This window comes from Helianthus annuus, chromosome 16, assembly GCF_002127325.2.
Source record: "Helianthus annuus cultivar XRQ/B chromosome 16, HanXRQr2.0-SUNRISE, whole genome shotgun sequence".
Classification (NCBI taxonomy): domain Eukaryota; kingdom Viridiplantae; phylum Streptophyta; class Magnoliopsida; order Asterales; family Asteraceae; genus Helianthus; species Helianthus annuus.
In genome coordinates this window covers 58,925,918-58,945,815 of record NC_035448.2, presented here as the reverse complement: position 1 = coordinate 58,945,815, position 19,898 = coordinate 58,925,918, and the positions used below count along the sequence as shown (strand labels likewise).

Genomic DNA, 19,898 nt, shown 5'->3' with positions numbered 1-19,898 from the left:
TTCCCGCTACCCACGTCATCAACCAACACCGTCGCCATCATCGTAAAACCAACAACCACCGCCATCATCTTCACTGTAAACCGGCACAACACCATCTCATACCATCACACATGCAAAAAAAAGAAAGAAAATTGTGGTTTGGCCAAAATTCACATAAGTTAACTAAATTTTTTTAGTGGAGTTAGTGGGTTGGATGAAAATGACAAAAAATGATAAAAGTCAGAGACTAAAATGGTAGAAAACAAAACTATTTGGACTAAAATGGTAAGAAAAAAACTATTTGAATTAAAGTGTCAATTATAGTTTTACTCTTGAAAAAAAAAATCTTGAAGACCCAAGTGGGGATTTTCTTACATCATCAAATCACTATCTAACCTAGCAGTTTGGATGTCCACTTATCTTTAAACATTTTTCTAGCATCGACTTCATCGAAGCTACTTTGGAGGGAGAAATTGTAAAACTTAAATGTAACTTGATCAGTGATCGACCAACATCCCTTCCTATTGTCTACACACACATACTAGAGGATACCTGCGTGATGCGACGGATGACACAGACACTGGTAATCACGTATAATGTATTTTTTTTTAAATTGAAAAATTATAGCAATATTATACTCACATTAAAGAGAATAAATGTTCGTTTGCTCGTTGTAATTTAAAAATAAAAATATTAACGTATAAAAAATTATGGTTGTTCAAAAATCATGAAGAGAAGTGGTTTAAAAGTCAAACACATGTTTTAAAAATATTTTATATATATACTAATAAAGAAAAGATTTAAAAAAAAAGAACAAGTTAGATGAATTGTGACAAATGTCCTAAGTTAATTTTATATTTATCTATACTATTATAAAAAGGAGAAGTGATGTACGGAGATGTAATTTTACATCGCGTACATATTTTGAAGCAATACATACAAAGAAATTGTACTAGAATTTTGAGGGTAAAATAGGCAGTAAACATTAATTTAAGACACCTATAGGGGCAGTATGGTAACTTAAGCATTAGTAACTGAGAAGATTGAATGCCATTAATCTATTTACCCATACATCGCCCTTCGAAATTCATCAGTTGTTCAAATTGAATGTTATGTGAAACCCTTCATTCTTCTCAAAGGGTACAATGATCTGTCACAATTTCCTCTCCATCAATTCCAAATCAATTCCTTTATCTTTTGCTTCAATTTTAGCACACGCAAAAGTAAGTTTTATTACGGTTTTGTTTTGTTTATATCAATATATATTGAACCAATATACACTTCTTCAGAGGTACGTTTCATTTGAAATGTTGAGATTGAATTCGTTTGTAAACTATTGTTTGTGTTTCCTCCGTCAATTGTAACGGATCACGTTTTGATTTGTTCGATATTCGTGTTGACTTGTATCGTTGATGATAGAACAGTATGTTTTGATCTCATGCTTTATCAGGTGATATTGTATCTATCGCATTGACAGAGGGAACTTCAGGATTTGACAGAATAACGGGGGGCGGTTTCTGAATTTGCACATCGCAACCATATTCAGCTTACTTTTGTTTTTAATTTCCTCCTAAAACCATGTTGGCATATGATTATTATGATTTTAGTATGCTCCTAATGTATAGCAACTTTTTGAATTGTACATGAGTTTTGAAGTTTGTTTTTATTTTTCCTGTCATTATTGAGAGGCGGATTTTTAATAAGTAAAAGACCTGTAGATGAAGAAAGGTCTTCCTAAGTTGCAGCGAGTGAACTGGTCCCATTGAGTCAACATCACACTGTTTCATGTTTAAGGTATGCTTTTGTCACACCCCCAAATTCCATCTGCGGAGTAACATCCGCTTGAGGGCGTGACTGACCAGGATCCAGCCACCAATTATACTAAGCATTGGTTAATAGTAAAATAATTGCTATCCAAAGTAGTTAGCAACATCGTAGTTTAAGTTCGATAATTAGTTTAAACAAAAACAGCGGAAGCATAAACCAAAAAGATAGTTCAAAGTTCAAGATAATTAAAACCCAACACACGGGTTTTGACGAACACTACACATTCCCAAGCAGCAGCTCCTCAGTCACTGGTTACCTGCAAAGCATGCAGTAAGGTGTCAACAATAATGCTGAGTGAGTTCACTAGTTGTCCAGTTTTAATTACCAAAAACTTGTTTCACCAGTTAATTTACTCGTTTATACATGCCATGGGGAGCTACCCCAAAAGTTAGCGACTAAACTGTTTTTTCCAATACCGAACACTAGGTAACCGTTTGCGTTTCCGCAGGATGCCCCGATGTCAATGTTCTATCATCATTGACGGATGCCTGAGTACATTAGTTCACGACCGATCCCATACCATGGCACGGTGTGAGGTTGGTAAAACCTAAATAGCGCTATCAACTAATAACCCGTTCGCCTGGCCCCGGCGACTAATCGGTATTAAGTAGTAGGGACTTGAGTGATAGAATTTCGTTTAGTGCCGTTGGTTGCAATCCGTATAAACAGTAATTAACTAAAGGTTCCCAATAACAAGGGAAGAAAAGTAAGTTGTATCCCTCATAAGGGAATAGTGTTGTTTGTAGTTCCGTTTCCCAAACCACCGAGAACGCATGCTTTAGGTTGTGAACTCACCTTGGGTTGCTCGGTAGATATTTTACTTGGTCAAACACGTTGGTCACCACGTCCTAGTATGGTTACCAAATATAGGTCAAGTTGGGGTACAAGTAATCACGTATAGCAAACACGTATAGACACACTTAGCATGCATACATTCAAACAGTTGGGTTATTGGGCCTGCTCTAACATTTTCACAAACAGTAACAGATACACATGCAGTCCAGTCAACAGATAGTCCAACAAGCTTTTGGCCCAATAACACTTAGGCAGCCCAGTCGAGACAAGGGCGGTTTCGACTCGAGAATACACGGTTTCGAGTCGCAACCAAGGGTTCCGACTCGCAACCTCGGTCTCGGTTCATCATGCTTTGGTTTCGAGTCGCAACCAGGGGTTCCGACTCGCAACCTCGGTCTCGGTTCATCATGCTTTGGTTTTGAGTCGCAACCAGGGGTTCCGACTCGCAACCACTGTTACGTGCACCTGAATCCTTCTAGAACATGTCTTATTGTACTAACCAATAGAATTGTAATATCATGCAGCCGTGTACTATCCAATAAGAAATCACAAACATGTTTTCTTGTCTGTTTAATAACCAAAATGGATCAAAACAAGCATTTTTCAAATATTCATAACATTCATCACACCTTCAACATGTTCTTCACATATACGAGTATTCAAGTCACATTCAAATAGTTCATCATTTTTAGGGGTTTTTATCACATGATCATTTTTCACATTCACTAAGATTCAAACAATCATGCATATCATTCGGCCAAACATCAATAATAGCAACCACACATGGTTCAACTTCTAACTAGCTAAAACACGTTCATCATCATTATTAGTAACATTTCTAGCTAAGAACATGGTAAGCACTTATCATCAACTCCTAGCCGTAACATATTATCAAATAAGCATCACTTAATGACAAATAATCATCTTTTATCAAACAAACACCTTCATTGTAGATGCACAACAATTTCTCATGTATTTGGCAATAAACATCTAAATATGGCACTAACCGGTTAGTGTGTGGCACAAAGGTGTTCGAGTAGGCGATAAAATGAAGCCTTCGAGTGATGATTCCAAACCAATCCGAGGGTGTTCTTGTTGCCGGTTGAGTCCGAGAAGGAGGGGAGGAGGTTGTGGTGATGTTCTAGGGTTTTAGAGGGAGTGTGTGTGAGCAAGAGAATGTTTGAGTGTCAAAATGAGGGAAGTGTGGCTTATGTGGGGATTTTATAACTCATTCAAGGGCCATGCACCCTTATGGGTTACCGAGTGGGTTTCGTGTGAGGCTAAAGGAAGCGGCCCAACGGCCCATCAGTTCACTGTTCACTCGAGACCGGGAGTGGTCTCGGGTCGGGTCCTTGGGGTCTCGGCTCACTTGTAACACACATATAATATACATACATACAACACGTAATAACAGATAATTCATAGCTTTTCATTTAATAATGTACGTACACGAAGTGTTACATCAAGAAGGTTGTCCGGGAAAACCCGAAGTGTCACATTATCCCCAAGTTTTAAGAACTTTCGTCCCGAAAGTTAAGGAAGTCACTGTCAAGCTAGTGTTAGTGAGAATGTTTCAACGGGGTGTCACATCATCCCCCCGTTAGTTTGGAATTTCGTCCCGAAATTCGGTTGTAGCTTCAGTGCTGGGGTTTTCGTTTGGGAACAATTGGGGATACTTGTGCTTCATCTGGTCTTCCCGCTCCCAGGTAAACTCTGGGCCACGTCGCGAGTTCCAACGGACTCGCACGAGAGGTATCTGGCTACGTTTGAGGGTTTTGATCTCTCGATCCGTGATCTCAATCGGTTCCTCAGTAAAGTGTAGCTGTTCATCAATAGTTAGTTCCTTGAAAGGAATTACGAGCGTTTCGTCTGACAGACACTTCTTCAGATTAGATACGTGAAAAACGTTGTGTACCGCACTCAGTTCTTCAGGCAGGTTCAATCTATAAGCAACCTTACCGATTTTCTCGGTAATTTCGAATGGTCCAATATATCGCGGATTAAGCTTGCCCCGTTTACCAAAGCGAACCACACCCTTCCAGGGTGAGACTTTAAGTAGAACCCGGTCACCGACCTGGAATTCTAGTGGTTTCCTACGCTTATCAGCGTAACTCTTCTGACGGTCACGAGCTGCCGCCATGCGTTGTCTGATCTGGGCAATCTTTTCCGTTGTATCTACCACCATCTCTGGGCCCGTGATTTGACTATCACCGACTTCTGCCCAGCAGAGAGGTGACCGGCATTTACGACCGTACAATGCCTCAAAAGGTGCTGCCTGAATACTAGTGTGGTAGCTGTTGTTGTAGGAGAATTCCACTAGCGGTAGATGCTTCTCCCAATTCTTGCCAAAATCGATCACACATGCCCTAAGCATGTCTTCTAGGGTTTGGATGGTGCGTTCAGACTGCCCATCCGTTTGCGGGTGATAAGCGGTGCTCATGTCCAGACGTGAGCCAAAGGATTTGTGCATAGCTTGCCACAATTCCGAAGTAAAACGAGCGTCTCGGTCGGAAATAATTGAGGTTGGCACCCCGTGCCTCGAAACTACTTCCTTTAAGTAAATCTCCGCCAAGGTAGAAAACTTGTCTGTTTCCTTAATAGCCAGAAAGTGCACGGACTTGGTTAATCGATCTACTATTACCCAAATGGTGTCATTTCCGCGTTGAGACCTAGGTAGCCCTGTAACAAAATCCATGGAAATTTGCTCCCATTTCCATTTTGGGATTTCTGGTTGTTGGAGTAGGCCTGCTGGCTTCTGGTACTCTGTTTTGACTCTTGCGCAAGTCAAACATTTGCTGACATATGTTGCTATGTGGGCCTTCATGCCAGGCCACCAGTATGTAGTCCTCAAGTCGTGGTACATCTTGTCCGAGCCAGGATGTACTGAGTAACGGGACTTATGGGCTTCGTCCATCACGAGTTCACGTAAATCTCCATAGAGTGGGACCCAAATGCGCCCTGTTACATAGTAAGCGCCATCTTCCTTCTGTTCTAATCGCTGTCTCGATCCTCGCAGAGACTCAGCCCTGATGTTTTCCGGTTTCAATGCTTCGACTTAAGCATTGCGGATCTGGGTAGGGAAGTTAGACTGGATGGTAAGTTGCAATGCTCGCACGCGCTTTGGTGTCGTGTCCTTTCGGCTAAGGGCGTCTGCCACGACATTGGCCTTGCCCGGATGGTACTTGATGGCGCATTCGTAGTCATTTAAGAGTTCGACCCATCGACGTTGTCGCATGTTTAATTCCTTTTGCCTAAAGATATGCTCGAGACTCCTGTGATCGGTGTAAATAGTGCACTTAGTACCGTATAGGTAATGTCTCCATATCTTAAGAGCAAAGATCACTGCTCCCAGTTCCAAATCATGCGTAGTGTAGTTTCTTTCATGCCTCTTGAGTTGTCGAGAAGCGTAGGCAATAACTTTCTCGCGTTGCATCAATACGCAACCGAGCCCATGAATGGACGCATCGCAGTAAACCACAAAGTCGTCAGTGCCTTCAGGCAACGAGAGGATAGGAGCGCTACAGAGGTTATCCTTTAGCCTTTGAAAGGCCGACTCCTGAGCTTCATTCCACTTGTAAACAATGCCTTTCTGAGTAAGAGTCGTGAGGGGTTGAGCAATCTTTGAGAATCCTTTGATGAATCTGCGATAGTATCCTGCCAATCCCAAGAATTGGTGAACTTCGATTGGGGTCTTGGGCGTAGGCCAATTCTTTATCGAGTCGATCTTAGCGGGGTCGACGTGAATCCCGTCCTTATTGACCACATGCCCAAGAAAATGGACCTCTCGAAGCCAAAAGTCACACTTCGAGAATTTGGCGTACAATTGCTCATTGCGTAAGAGTTCGAGGATAAGGCGTAAGTGTCGTTCATGCTCTTCTTGACTTTTTGAGTAGATCAGGATGTCGTCGATAAACACAATCACGAATTTGTCGAGGTAAGGCTTGCACACTCGGTTCATGAGATCCATGAAAACTGCAGGTGCGTTAGTCATTCCAAAAGGCATAACGAGGAACTCGTAATGACCATAACGAGTCCTGAACGCAGTCTTAGAGATGTCTTCATTACGAACTCTCAGCTGATGATAGCCTGATCGCAGGTCAATCTTAGAATAGTAGCTCGATCCTTGCAACTGATCGAATAGGTCGTCGATGCGCGGGAGAGGGTAACGATTCTTGATGGTAACCTTGTTCAACTCACGATAGTCGATGCACATTCGGAACGTGCCATCCTTCTTCTTAACAAAGAGTACTGGTGCTCCCCAGGGTGATGAACTAGGACGGATAAATCCTTTATCCAATAGTTCCTGTAGTTGCGTAGAGAGTTCCTTCAGTTCTGCAGGGGCTAGACGATAAGGCGCACGAGCTATGGGTGCTGCTCCGGGGGCTAGCTCGATTTGGAACTCGACCTGACGGTGGGGAGGGAGTCCAGGTAGTTCCTCGGGAAACACCTCGGGGTAGTCACGTACTACTGGAAAATCTTCAATCCTCTTTTCCTTTTCGAGGGTGTCGGTGACCAGTGCTAGAATAGCGGTGTGCCCTTTCTGTAAACACTTCTGGGCTTTTAAAAGCGAGATAATGCCTGTGACTTCTCCACCTTTGTTGCCTTGAACGATGAGGGGTTGGCCAGAACGACGAGGAATACGAACCGCTTTCTCTTGACAGAGGATCTCAGCGCGATGTTTGGATAACCAATCCATGCCGATGACGACGTCGAAGCTTCCAAGTTTGACAGGGAAAAGATCGATACTAAACGTGTGACCAGACAATTCCAGCTTGCAGCCGTGGATTACGTGAGAGGCCTCGATGTTTCTACCATTCGCTATCTCGACGACGTGCTTAGAACTTAATAATGCGGGCGGGTGCTTAAGTTTCTTACTAATACGAAGGGATACATAACTAGCATCGGCTCCGGAATCAAATAACACAGAAACATAACGATCATCAAGTAGGAACTTACCCGCCACGACGTTGGGGTCGTTCCTTGCTTCTCCAGCTCCAATCACAAAAGCTCTTCCTCTTGCACCATTCCCCGCATTGTTGTTTTGTTCATTGTTCCCAGCTCCCTGGTTGTTACGATTCTGATTCAGTTCAGGGCAATCCTTCCGCATGTGCCCTGTTGCCCCACATTTAAAACATCCGCGGTTGTTTCCCTGCTGCTGTTGCTGTTGGGGTTGTTGCTGATTCTGCCTTGCTGGGAACTGACTTCTACAATCCTTGGCTTCATGCCCCATCTTGTTGCATCGCTGGCACTGACCTTTGTTACATGCCCCATTGTGGTGCCTGTTACACTTGTTGCACTTAGGGTAACTTCCCCGGTAGCCACCCTGTTGCTGAGTGCCTTTGTTGTTTTCAGTTTTCCTTTGCTGGGCTGGGGCTTGAGTAGAGTTAGCATCCTTGCCCTGATTTCCATCCCACTTTCGTTGGCCATCACTAGAAGTTCCTTCCGCAGCACTGATCCCTTTGGGCAACCTGCCCTCCTCCACAGCCTGGTTGGTGAGTTTGTGGGCAAGACGAACCACAGGCTGTATGGTAGTGAGGTTGGCCGAGGTCACATGGCTCCTGATTTCTGGGACTAAGCCTTTGATGTACAATTCGATCCTTCGATACATGGGTCGGGACATGTTTGGGCAAAGTGCAGCATAGTCGTTGGACAGCTTGGTGTAGGTCTCAATCTCTGACCAACCATCTTGAGACCATAGTACTCGTCCTCGAGTTTGTGGATGTCATCCCTGTGACAATACTCTTCCTTGATCATATCCTTGAAATCTTCCCATGCAGTAGCATTAGCAGTCTCCAAACCAAGCATTTGAATTTGCGCCTTCCACCACGAAAGCGCGCTTCCCTCAAGAGTACCAGTAGCAAACTTCACCCAATTAGCAGGGGGACACTCACAGACAGCAAAGACAGCTTCGACCTTCTCGATCCAGTGCAGAAGACCTATGGCACCCTCAGTGCCATTGAATGGAAGAGGCTTGCAATCCATGAAGGTCTTGAAAGTACAGACACGTGGTTGCACAGGCGCATGCTGACCTCCTGGGTGAGCTGCGAAAGCTGCAGCCACTGTGTTGATCAGGTTAGTGAACTGAGCCTGAGTCATGTTGACGTTTCCTCGTCCGCGTCCACTCATTGTCTTCATAACCAGAAAACATAGTATGAGTGTGATGTCGTAACATAGCGAGAATGAGATGGAAGAGGGGAGGCGTATCTATCTAATTAGGAAAACTAGTACGTATAGTAGAGCAGAAAGCATAAGACAAACAAGCAAGTATACATGGGTCCGAGCTATGAGGTCAGATAGGTCGAGCCTTGCACTTGGAGTGTAGTGTCGTCACGAGTCACGGGTTATAGTCTGGTTTTTCTCAAAAAGATTTTTCCCCTTTTTAAAACCAAGTTCACTATAACCAATGGCTCTGATACCAATCTGTCACACCCCCAAATTCCACCTGCGGAGTAACATCCGCTTGAGGGCGTGACTGACCAGGATCCAGCCACCAATTATACTAAGCATTGGTTAATAGTAAAATAATTGCTATCCAAAGTAGTTAGCAACATCGTAGTTTAAGTTCGATAATTAGTTTAAACAAAAACAGCGGAAGCATAAACCAAAAAGATAGTTCAAAGTTCAAGATAATTAAAACCCAACACACGGGCTTTGACGAACACTACACATTCCCAAGCAGCAGCTCCTCAGTCACTGGTTACCTGCAAAGCATGCAGTAAGGTGTCAACAATAATGCTGAGTGAGTTCACTAGTTGTCCAGTTTTAATTACCAAAAACTTGTTTCACCAGTTAATTTACTCGTTTATACATGCCATGGGGAGCTACCCCAAAAGTTAGCGACTAAACTGTTTTTTCCAATACCGAACACCAGGTAACCGTTTGCGTTTCCGCAGGATGCCCCGATGTCAATGTTCTATCATCATTGACGGATGCCTGAGTACATTAGTTCACGACCGATCCCATACCATGGCACGGTGTGAGGTTGGTAAAACCTAAATAGCGCTATCAACTAATAACCCGTTCGCCTGGCCCCGGCGACTAATCGGTATTAAGTAGTAGGGACTTGAGTGATAGAGTTTCGTTTAGTGCCGTTGGTTGCAATCCGTATAAACAGTAATTAACTAAAGGTTCCCAATAACAAGGGAAGAAAAGTAAGTTGTATCCCTCATAAGGGAATAGTGTTGTTTGTAGTTCCGTTTCCCAAACCACCGGGAACGCATGCTTTAGGTTGTGAACTCACCTTGGGTTGCTCGGTAGATATTTTACTTGGTCAAACACGTTGGTCACCACATCCTAGTATGGTTACCAAATATAGGTCAAGTTGGGGTACAAGTAATCACGTATAGCAAACACGTATAGACACACTTAGCATGCATACATTCAAACAGTTGGGTTATTGGGCCTGCTCTAACATTTTCACAAACAGTAACAGATACACATGCAGTCCAGTCAACAGATAGTCCAACAAGCTTTTGGCCCAATAACACTTAGGCAGCCCAGTCGAGACAAGGGCGGTTTCGACTCGAGAATACACGGTTTCGAGTCGCAACCAAGGGTTCCGACTCGCAACCTCGGTCTCGGTTCATCATGCTTTGGTTTCGAGTCGCAACCAGGGGTTCCGACTCGCAACCTCGGTCTCGGTTCATCATGCTTTGGTTTCGAGTCGCAACCAGGGGTTCCGACTCGCAACCACTGTTACGTGCACCTGAATCCTTCTAGAACCTGTCTTATTGTACTAACCAATAGAATTGTAATATCATGCAGCCGTGTACTATCCAATAAGAAATCACAAACATGTTTTCTTGTCTGTTTAATAACCAAAATGGATCAAAACAAGCATTTTTCAAATATTCATAACATTCATCACACCTTCAACATGTTCTTCACATATACGAGTATTCAAGTCACATTCAAATAGTTCATCATTTTTAGGGGTTTTTATCACATGATCATTTTTCACATTCACTAAGATTCAAACAATCATGCATATCATTCGGCCAAACATCAATAATAGCAACCACACATGGTTCAACTTCTAACTAGCTAAAACACGTTCATCATCATTATTAGTAACATTTCTAGCTAAGAACATGGTAAGCACTTATCATCAACTCCTAGCCGTAACATATTATCAAATAAGCATCACTTAATGACAAATAATCATCTTTTATCAAACAAACACCTTCATTGTAGATGCACAACAATTTCTCATGTATTTGGCAATAAACATCTAAATATGGCACTAACCGGTTAGTGTGTGGCACAAAGGTGTTCGAGTAGGTGATAAAATGAAGCCTTCGAGTGATGATTCCAAACCAATCCGAGGGTGTTCTTGTTGCCGGTTGAGTCCGAGAAGGAGGGGAGGAGGTTGTGGTGATGTTCTAGGGTTTTAGAGGGAGTGTGTGTGAGCAAGAGAATGTTTGAGTGTCAAAATGAGGGAAGTGTGGCTTATGTGGGGATTTTATAACTCATTCAAGGGCCATGCACCCTTATGGGTTTCCGAGTGGGTTTCGTGTGAGGCTAAAGGAAGCGGCCCAACGGCCCATCAGTTCACTGTTCACTCGAGACCGGGAGTGGTCTCGGGTCGGGTCCTTGGGGTCTCGGCTCACTTGTAACACACATATAATATACATACATACAACACGTAATAACAGATAATTCATAGCTTTTCATTTAATAATGTACGTACACGAAGTGTTACATCAAGAAGGTTGTCCGGGAAAACCCGAAGTGTCACAGCTTTATTGAAGCTTTAATCTTTGAATGCCTTCATTAACGTCTGCTGATCGACTCTAGGGTTCCATTAGTTCCCCTCTCGCCGGTGAACACACTGTTCCGAATCATGTTCATGTCTCACGTCGAGCCCCATCCCGTAAGAGCTTTTCATCTCTTCCGGTCTATTTATTATTGCAAACGAATTCGGTATATTTGCGTTTTTTTTTTTTTTTTGCCTGATTTTAAGCAGTGGAAATCTGTATTTGAATGTTCTTTTAGCATCAGATACGGTTAGATAATATTGCAACTGAATAGTTACTCGGTACTGCTAATCTGATTCTTATTCAACATATATTGCTCCAAATTGTGTATGGATTATGTGCAAGGCACAGGTGGAAATTATGGGCAGTGTGGCGGTGGAAACTACGGGCAAGCAAGTAAGTGGCGGAAATTATGTGCAAGGCACGGGTTGAAATTATGGGCAAGGTGGCACTGGAAACTACGGGCAGGCAAGTGGCGGAACTTATGGGCAAGGAGGTGGTGGATATCATGGACGAGGAATGGGTTCTGGCGGCAATCAAACTTCATCGCAATATGGAGAAAATCCGAACTTTTCACAGGCGGGGCAGGGCAGCAACATTGGTGGGCAGCAATGGAACCGAACTATGAAGTTGTTGAAGAAGCAGAGGCTTTTAAAGTATGATTTAGTTTTTCTTTCTTAGTAATGATCGATTGGCTTTGATATTCTATAAATTATGATAGAAGTGGGAGCTTTTTTCAGAAGTCGGCGATTTGAAAAAGTATTCTATAAGTTATGATAGAAGTGGGAGATCAAAGGTATTTATTTAAAGTTCGGGTATTTGTATTGCAGAAATTTTTATTATATTTTTGTGTTTTAAATCGTTTTCTTTTCACCGGTTTAGGGGACGGCTGAGATTGTATTTGCAAGACGGCAAGATGCTCTAGCAGCTGTTAAGAGGTTTAACAACATTCATAATCTAAGTACAGTAATTAAATCAGTTATCATTTTTTAAACATATATTTCAGGCAGAACGTGACGGATCCAATGAGTACATGGATTATGAACTGTAAAGAAATGCTGACAGGATCATGATCAGGATATGAATTCTTGGTTTTATTCTATAATTATTCAGATGCTGGACTTCACTTACATATATACACATACAAACAATATTCTTCCAAACATGCTGTTGGTGGACATAGAGAGGTACCAAGTTGATTAAAAAACAACACTGTTTCATGGGACATTTTGAGATAAAGCTTCTATTTTTTTGTATAATAATAGTTTTATTATAAATTATTCATCTTGTTTGGACCGTTTACGTTGTAGATGCTTTAGCAAATAATATAGTGACACCTTACAGGGAAAAAGATAATATAAATTTTGGCATAAAAATGACCATGCTATTATTGGCAAGTTTTGCTAGATGTCGGTAATGGGTCAAAACGGGTCGGGCTGGATCGACCCACAAACATATTTTTTAGTTTCTTTTTTTGGGTTTTACAAATAATTAATGTTTTTAATATGATCAAGAAAACTATATTGTTACGGTGATAATATATTTCTCGAAATAAAAGTATTTACGGCATTTTGTTCATATTGTGCGCATTTATGGTGACTTTCAACCCATTTGACTCGCTTGACCCATTTATGGTTTTGACCCATTTGACTGAACTTCATAACTTCAGATGTGGAAGTCCCGGTTGCTTGCGTCATATTGGTGCTCCTGTTTTGCCTCCCACATTACGGGACCCACCGTGTAGGGTTCTTGTTTGCACCTATCGTGATCATGTGGCTTCTGTGCATCAGCGCCATCGGAGTTCACAACATTTTTTACCGGAACCCACAAGTTTTTCAAGCGTCATCGCCTTATTACATGTACAAGTTTCTTAAGAAAACAAAAATAGGAGGATGGATGTCATTGGGTTAGATCTTGCTGTGGATAACAGGTATAGATCGGCTATTCTCTTGGTAGATTGACTTTTAAAACGACTTTTGTTGACTTGGGTTCTTGACATTTTACTCAATTTGGTATTTCAAATGCGGTTCTTGATATAATGTTATCTGCAAATGGCTTTTACGTTTGTGGTTTACCTATCCTTGATTCTTGCTTACATGGGCCAAGCCACTTATCTCTCAAAGCGTCACATTCTACGTATCCGTTCCCAGTGTGCATTTTTCATGTTTTTATTCTGAGTTACATGTGAAGTTAAGCTAACTATGTGTCTGTTATTGAAAACAGAAAAGTTAAGATGGCCGGTTCTTGGAATCGCGATACTTGCTGTAGTTGTCGGAAGCCAATCTATTATCATTGGGACGTTTTCTATTATCAAACAGTGTTCGGCATTGGGTTGTTTCCGAGGGTCAAAAAAATCCACATATATAAAACGCATTTTTATATATAGAACTTTGAAGATGTAATGTTTATTTTTAACAAACGAAATCACTGATCAGTTTCTATGTTTTAAGGAAGAAATGCGGTAGAGGAAGAAGCGAATTGAACTTAAAGAAACACGTAAAGGTTTTGTTTTCTCTATAAAGTTTCGGGTGTGCTAATGTTTTTTACGGTTTAACGCGCCGCAACGCGCGCGGGTTTCCACTAGTTAGTCATATATAATGTATAGATTTCAAATTTAATGCATATGAGATAACTACTTCACTACTTTGTCAATTATATCCATTTTTCTTCAACATCAAGCTACACTTTTAAGTTTTAATATGATATGATGAGTATGATATATGACACTAGTATTACAGCATATAGCATATATACCATAACGATACAAAAATTACTAAAATAAATTTGCCAACAAAAAATATTGTATCAAAACTAGAATCTACCTCAAAACTAAATTAAACTGCTTAACCAAAAACTTTAAAGATCATCAAAGTTGATCATCAGCTCACTATTCCAGTATACTTCTGCAGAATCATCAACATGATCCCTCGAGGCCCTATCAAACTCCGATAGCGAAGCCGCCAAATCTGTGCCTAAAATCTCAGATTTACAGACTCTCGTATAGGTGTCGTATCCTGCCACCATCAGTCCTTCTGCCGCCAGTTCCCGGAGCCCGTCTCCGGAACCAATTGCATCTAGAAACCATTCTGAAAGACCATTTTTCCAGAAGACAACAATAGCACAATTCTTGTCGATCAACCGGACATCAAAAACATCATCTTCCGACAACACATCATGAGACTTGCAAAGCATGTTCTTCAGTTTTCCAGCAGATATGCCGCTTCTGAAACCCCATAAGAAAACCAGATTGTTGATGCTGATTTTCTTTGGATTATGAGTCCATATGTTGATGCTGTCCGTCTCTTGGAAGCCGTTGGAACCCAAATTAAACGCATTTGAGTACGGTTTGGTTAAAGGCCCGTCAAGATTGTCGTGTTGAGCTTCTGGAGTGAGTTTTAGGATAAAGCATAACCTAGCAAATAACTCGCTAATCCTTACAACGTTATGCCCGTGATTCTTGCATTCTTCCATGCCAGCTGTTCAAACATGGAAGTAGTTAGATAGTAACAAATACGGGTTGTAGGATGGTCGGGTCACTAAACGGGTTTGGGCTGAAAAGGTTTTAGAATGATACAACATCATTTAAAATTTAGCCTTCGCAAAAGTTAACGAATTACTCTTATTGAGTAAACTGCCATTTTGGTCCCCGAGGTTTGGTTACTTTTGCCACTTTAGTCCAAAACTCAAACCTTTTGCATCTGGGTCCATGTGGTTTCAGTTTTATTGCCATTTTGGTCCAAAAATGAAATCAGGTCATACTCGTCTTATAAAATCCTGCAATTTTGTCATTTTCCTCAGGGGCAAATCAGGTCATATTTGTCTTATAAAATATGGTATTTATTTATAAAAAAAGAAATGATCATTTTGCCCCTGCGGAAAATGACAAAATAACAGGATTTTATAAGACAAATATGACATGATTTCATTTTTGGACCAAAATGGCAATAAAACTGAAACCACATGGACCTAGATGCAAAAAGTTTGAGTTTTGGACTAAAGTGGCAAAATTGACCAAACCACAGGGACCAAAATGGCAGTTTACTCTTATTTTAAAGTTTAGCTTGCACAAACACTTTCATTTATATATTATGATCAAATTAAAAATGGCTGCTATTATAGGTACACAATATGACGTCATCATACCGGCCGTATAAGAAGCGAAAAATAGTCATACAAGCCATGTGACTTCTGTGTCAGTCAAACACATCATATGGCCAATAAACTTTTTTTTGCAGAAACCAACTCATACGACCCGTATAAACATTTTTTGCCCATCATACGACCCCGTAAGATCATACAACAGGTATAAAAGTTGAAACGTCAGCGGTGTGTGAGTGGTGTTTCTTTAACGTCTCCCATAAGAGTTATAAAATACTTGATACTAAGGTCAAATATTGACATTTTATTTGGAACTAAAGAAATACAGACCTTTATGAGTTATATCTATTTCTACAGGTGCAAAGAAGTTTCTTTTCAAGTAGGAGATAGCTGAAGGTAGGTTAGTGTATTTATTAAGAGGGCCCACTTCCTTCATTAGATGATTAATGTCTCGTATGTCACAAAAAACTGAATGCAACGAGCTTCTGAATTCATCCTTCGTAGGCGGGAGCGGAGATATGAATCTGGAATGAATAAACGTAAAATCTGCATGAAAGAAGACAAAGTCGCATTTATTTAAATATAAGTTTTGCATCAACGGAATAAAAGATATGACAGTACAATGTTGATATAATAACATACCATTGAGACAGTTGTGAACAATAACAGGTTTCTGAGAAGCGGAAATCAATTCGATCACCTCTCGAAAGCCACGAATACTCTTGCTTTGTTCCTCTTCCATGTTTTTAAGATCTTTCTGCAATTTGGAAATCGAAATCAAATTTCCACTAACAGTCGAAATTAGAAGTAGGTGGAAAATGGATGGGTCAAAACATGACTGGTATTTTCTTACCTCACAAACACTTTCTTCCTCCATATTTTAGTTTTTTTTTCATATACATAATTAATCCATTAAAATATTAATTATGATTACACAAATTTAAAATCTTTAAATACAATGATTTAGAAGGTTGTGATTTAGGAGCGCTAAACGGGTCGTGTTTGTGGGTTAGTGGGTTCAACCCGAACCCGAAAATTTTAGATGAACCCAGTGGCGAAGCTTGAAAATTTCTACCGGGGGATCGGAAGTCACCGAACCTAAAAATTATATATAAGTAATTTTTTTTATAAAACCGTGGGTCGAAAACGTATATACCTAAAAAATTCTACACGAAACGTACATACATAACACTACTAAGCGAAAAGTTCGGGGGGTCGGGCGCCCCTCCCGGCCCCTTGAAAGCTACGCCCTTGGATGAACCCGAACACAACCCGAACCCAAAAATCATGTCATACATATGAACCTGAACACAACCCGAACCCAAAAATCATGTCATACATATGAACCTGAACACAACCCGAACCCAAAAATCATGTCATACATATGAACCCGAACACAGCCCGAATATTCATGGGTTGACCCGAACACGACCCATCCAACCCGAATTTTTTTATTTTTTTTCCTCAAATTAATATATTAAAATTAGAATTTTACTAAAAAAACACAAATATATATAATACAGTTACATTTTAATTACACCCCTAGGTTGAATGCATTTAAATGTACTATGAGCGCCTATCAACCCGTTTAAACTATTTGACCTGTTCTCCTTATAGCAAATAAAATTTATTTAACCTGTTTTAAATTATAGTATAATACTTGACCCAAATCTACCCATCGACAAGTAAACTGGTTGAAATTGCAACCTTAAATTAATAATCGCTTCGTGTCTAATACCTCTAGAAGATCTCTGTCTTCTTTTGAACTTGTCAAAACAACCCGAACCGATTGGGTTCCTCCTCCTTTTGCTGGGATTGTCAAAGGTACGACATTTTCATAACGGGACTTCACCATCTGCAGTGTGCTTATTGTCATTAAACTTCAAAAGGGTAAAAGAAATTCCATCGATTTATAAATAAAGCAAAGTACCAAAGTTATTTCATCAAGAGTTGACCTCAAATACAAGCTGCACTTGACGTTCACTGCACACGTCTATGTTCAAAGATGGTCTCGACCCATATTCGTCACCTCCTAATATAAGTTTCCTAAGCGAATTAACTAAAGCATCTGCAGATAACAAGAATAATAAGTAAATAAATTCAAAATATAAAGAATAAAAATATTTGTGATTTAGATGATTTTGTTCACCGTCGGCTTTCATGTCTGAACGTTTACAAGCACTTATCCAATGTCCAACTCGGGTTTTAACTCTTTCAACAAATACATTATCCGCAACTGAACGAGACAAAGAAGATTGCGCCACGTAACCACTTGAAACTGGATTCCCTATTTGATGTTTCGCTGCTGCTTCTTGTGCTCTGGACAAGTATGATATACCTTAAAGTGGAGAGTAAAATAAGAAATTCGAACCACTTTGACCATTTTGACCAGAAACAAGTGTGGGAAAATTACCATCGTATATGCAGCGATTGAAGTCGAAATCTTCACGAGCCATAGAAGCTAAATACGACGGTTGACATGAAAAACTGTAACATGGTGACCCTATTTTCAGTTCATCCCTCTGGAACAAATGGAAGTTAAACCTACATAGGTGAAAGACAAAATTGAGAATTCATCACCAATTTATTGTGAAAATGAACTAATATTATAACATCCATAATCTGAGAATCACATTCATTTTGGTTCCATCATCAATACTAAACAATGGCCGGGGGGGGGGGGGGGGGGGCTGTAAACAAACCGAACGAACACAGACAGGGCATTTCCGTGTTCGTTCAACTTAAAATGAACAAACGATCTAGTATGAACACCTAAACAAATGTAGTTTTCTTGCTTGTGTTTGTTTACTAAGAAAATAAATGTGTTTGTTCGCTAATGATCAGGGGCGGATATAGAGTGTAACAACGGGTAACCCCCGTTGCCCCTTCACGCTCTGGCGATAGTGTAAATTTTGGAAAAATTTGACCTTTTTCGATTTCGTTAATTTTTTTTTTTTTTTTTTTTTGAAACGTTGCACATATAATGATTTTCTAGATCCGCTACTGCTAATGATATAAGCAAACAGTTGGTGAACGTAAACGAACACAGACGAACTTAAATAAACATAAACAAATGAACATATATGAAGATACATATTAAGAAATGAATGATCATTTAACAAACATACATACAGGGAGGGACATGTGTTCTTCGCTTATTTATTTATTTATTAAAGAAACAGACAAACATGAAGAGAGACTTACGGGTGAGCTTCAAGCTTATTAGAAACCCTAAGGGAAAAAGGGCAAACAGCAAACTGAAGAATCTGAAACTTGTTGGCTGCATATTTAGCTTTCAAGTAAGCGATTTCAGAAGTGTCGAATGGGAGAATCCGGTGCCAGGGAGAGGAGTAAGAGCCGGTGTTGTGCAATGAAAGGGCGATGAAATCGGAGTTGGAGATGTGGGTGTTGATTTCGTTGAGTGAATCTGAGAAATTGGACTTGGTGACCTGCTTGATCGGCCACTGGGGCCGACGGCGATTGCTGGAGGTTTGGTTCAACGAGAAGGTAGAGGTTTGAGTGCAGAGGAAGCGCCTCCGCAACATCTGAAATGGCGGCATCAATGGAGCATCTGAAAGAGGGTCCGAGTTGTAGATGTTACTTTTTTTTTTTTTGGTGGTTAGGCTTATATGTTTCGTATAAGTCTATACGGGTACGTATAAGTAAATACCGGCATACAGGCTTTGGGCGTATTGAAGATATTGAAAGGATTTTCTTTTTGCAAATATTTTATTAAAAGTAGTTATTTGAAAAAAAAACATGTTTAGAAATTTATTACGTAGTACACATCTCGTATATACTTATAAGGCTAAAGGGTGTGGGGGTCATGGTTGGTACATGATTTGCCACCTAGGAACATGAATGGAAGGCTACACCACCCCCTTGCTTGATCCACCATGGTTTGCATGGATTAAACCATGGCAACCATGGTCCTCCTTTTCATTTTTCAACAAATCATTTCCTTTTTCTTTAGACAAAGATAAATTAAAATAAATAAAGGGCTAGTGGTTTGAATCATGATCACACCCTTAGGGTAGTGATTTTGGATGGTGAATTAGAGGTGGGTTCCATAACAATGACGTGGAGGGTCATGGTGGTCATGAGTGTCATGACCACACCCTATAGCCTAAGTGTAGTATAGACATAGTGAGTTACAATACAAAGAGTTTAAAAATAAGAACCAGAGAGTGACAAGTGTCCTAGGAGAAACTAAATGGAAATGGTAATTTTGTCTACAAGAGGAAAGAGAATATTCACATGCAAGTCATATGTTATTTCCCCTCAATTTTTAAACGTCCGTAACTTTTTTATACATCATTTATTCTTAAAAAAAATTATACCATAAAATCGAGCGTTTTTTTATCTTTAATACGAGTACCATATTGTTATATTTTTCAAAAAAAAATTATACAATGGACATGATGTAAAACACAATGTAAAGTA

General features: G+C 40.4%; 2 protein-coding genes across 3 annotated transcripts; one reads left to right on the top strand and one right to left on the bottom strand.

Moving 5' to 3' along the window:
- Positions 1-1,283: 1,283 nt before the first annotated feature.
- LOC110882242 lies at positions 1,284-12,188 on the top strand. 2 transcript variants are annotated; one of them, XR_004884225.1, is made up of 3 exons: positions 1,284-1,773; positions 11,398-12,013; positions 12,079-12,172. XR_004884225.1 is itself a non-coding variant. In XM_022130316.2 (2 exons), the coding sequence occupies exons 1-2, from the start codon at positions 11,687-11,689 to the stop codon at positions 12,163-12,165; spliced, it is 414 nt and encodes a 137-aa protein (XP_021986008.1). In that variant the 5' UTR covers positions 11,364-11,686; the 3' UTR covers positions 12,166-12,188. The 2 variants fall into 2 exon arrangements, 1 of the variants encoding a protein (XP_021986008.1); XM_022130316.2 differs by lacking the exon at positions 1,284-1,773 and having other exon boundaries at positions 11,364-12,013; positions 12,079-12,188.
- Positions 12,189-14,078: 1,890 nt separating this feature from the next.
- LOC110885494 (poly(A)-specific ribonuclease PARN-like) lies at positions 14,079-19,073 on the bottom strand. The gene is made up of 8 exons (XM_022133201.2): positions 18,660-19,073; positions 17,869-17,999; positions 17,605-17,793; positions 17,411-17,523; positions 17,194-17,310; positions 16,098-16,212; positions 15,786-16,001; positions 14,079-14,833 (listed from the first exon to the last, which is right to left on the bottom strand). Exons 1-8 carry the CDS (start codon positions 19,013-19,015, stop codon positions 14,214-14,216), a joined length of 1,857 nt encoding a protein of 618 aa, XP_021988893.1. The 5' UTR covers positions 19,016-19,073; the 3' UTR covers positions 14,079-14,213.
- Between the last annotated feature and the right edge of the window lie 825 nt (positions 19,074-19,898).

Excerpts from the sequence above, each read along its gene's own strand:
- LOC110882242 (XM_022130316.2), top strand. The coding sequence starts at position 11,687 with ATGGATTATGTGCAAGGCACAGGTGGAAATTATGGGCAGTGTGGCGGT. Across the intron at positions 12,014-12,078 it reads AAGAAGCAGAGGCTTTTAAA|AAGTGGGAGCTTTTTTCAGA; the intron begins GTATGATTTAGT and ends AAATTATGATAG.
- LOC110885494 (XM_022133201.2), bottom strand. The coding sequence starts at position 19,015 with ATGCCGCCATTTCAGATGTTGCGGAGGCGCTTCCTCTGCACTCAAACC. Across the intron at positions 16,002-16,097 it reads TGTTCACAACTGTCTCAATG|ATTTTACGTTTATTCATTCC; the intron begins GTATGTTATTAT and ends TCTTTCATGCAG. Across the intron at positions 14,834-15,785 it reads AATAGATATAACTCATAAAG|CTGGCATGGAAGAATGCAAG; the intron begins GTCTGTATTTCT and ends ATGTTTGAACAG.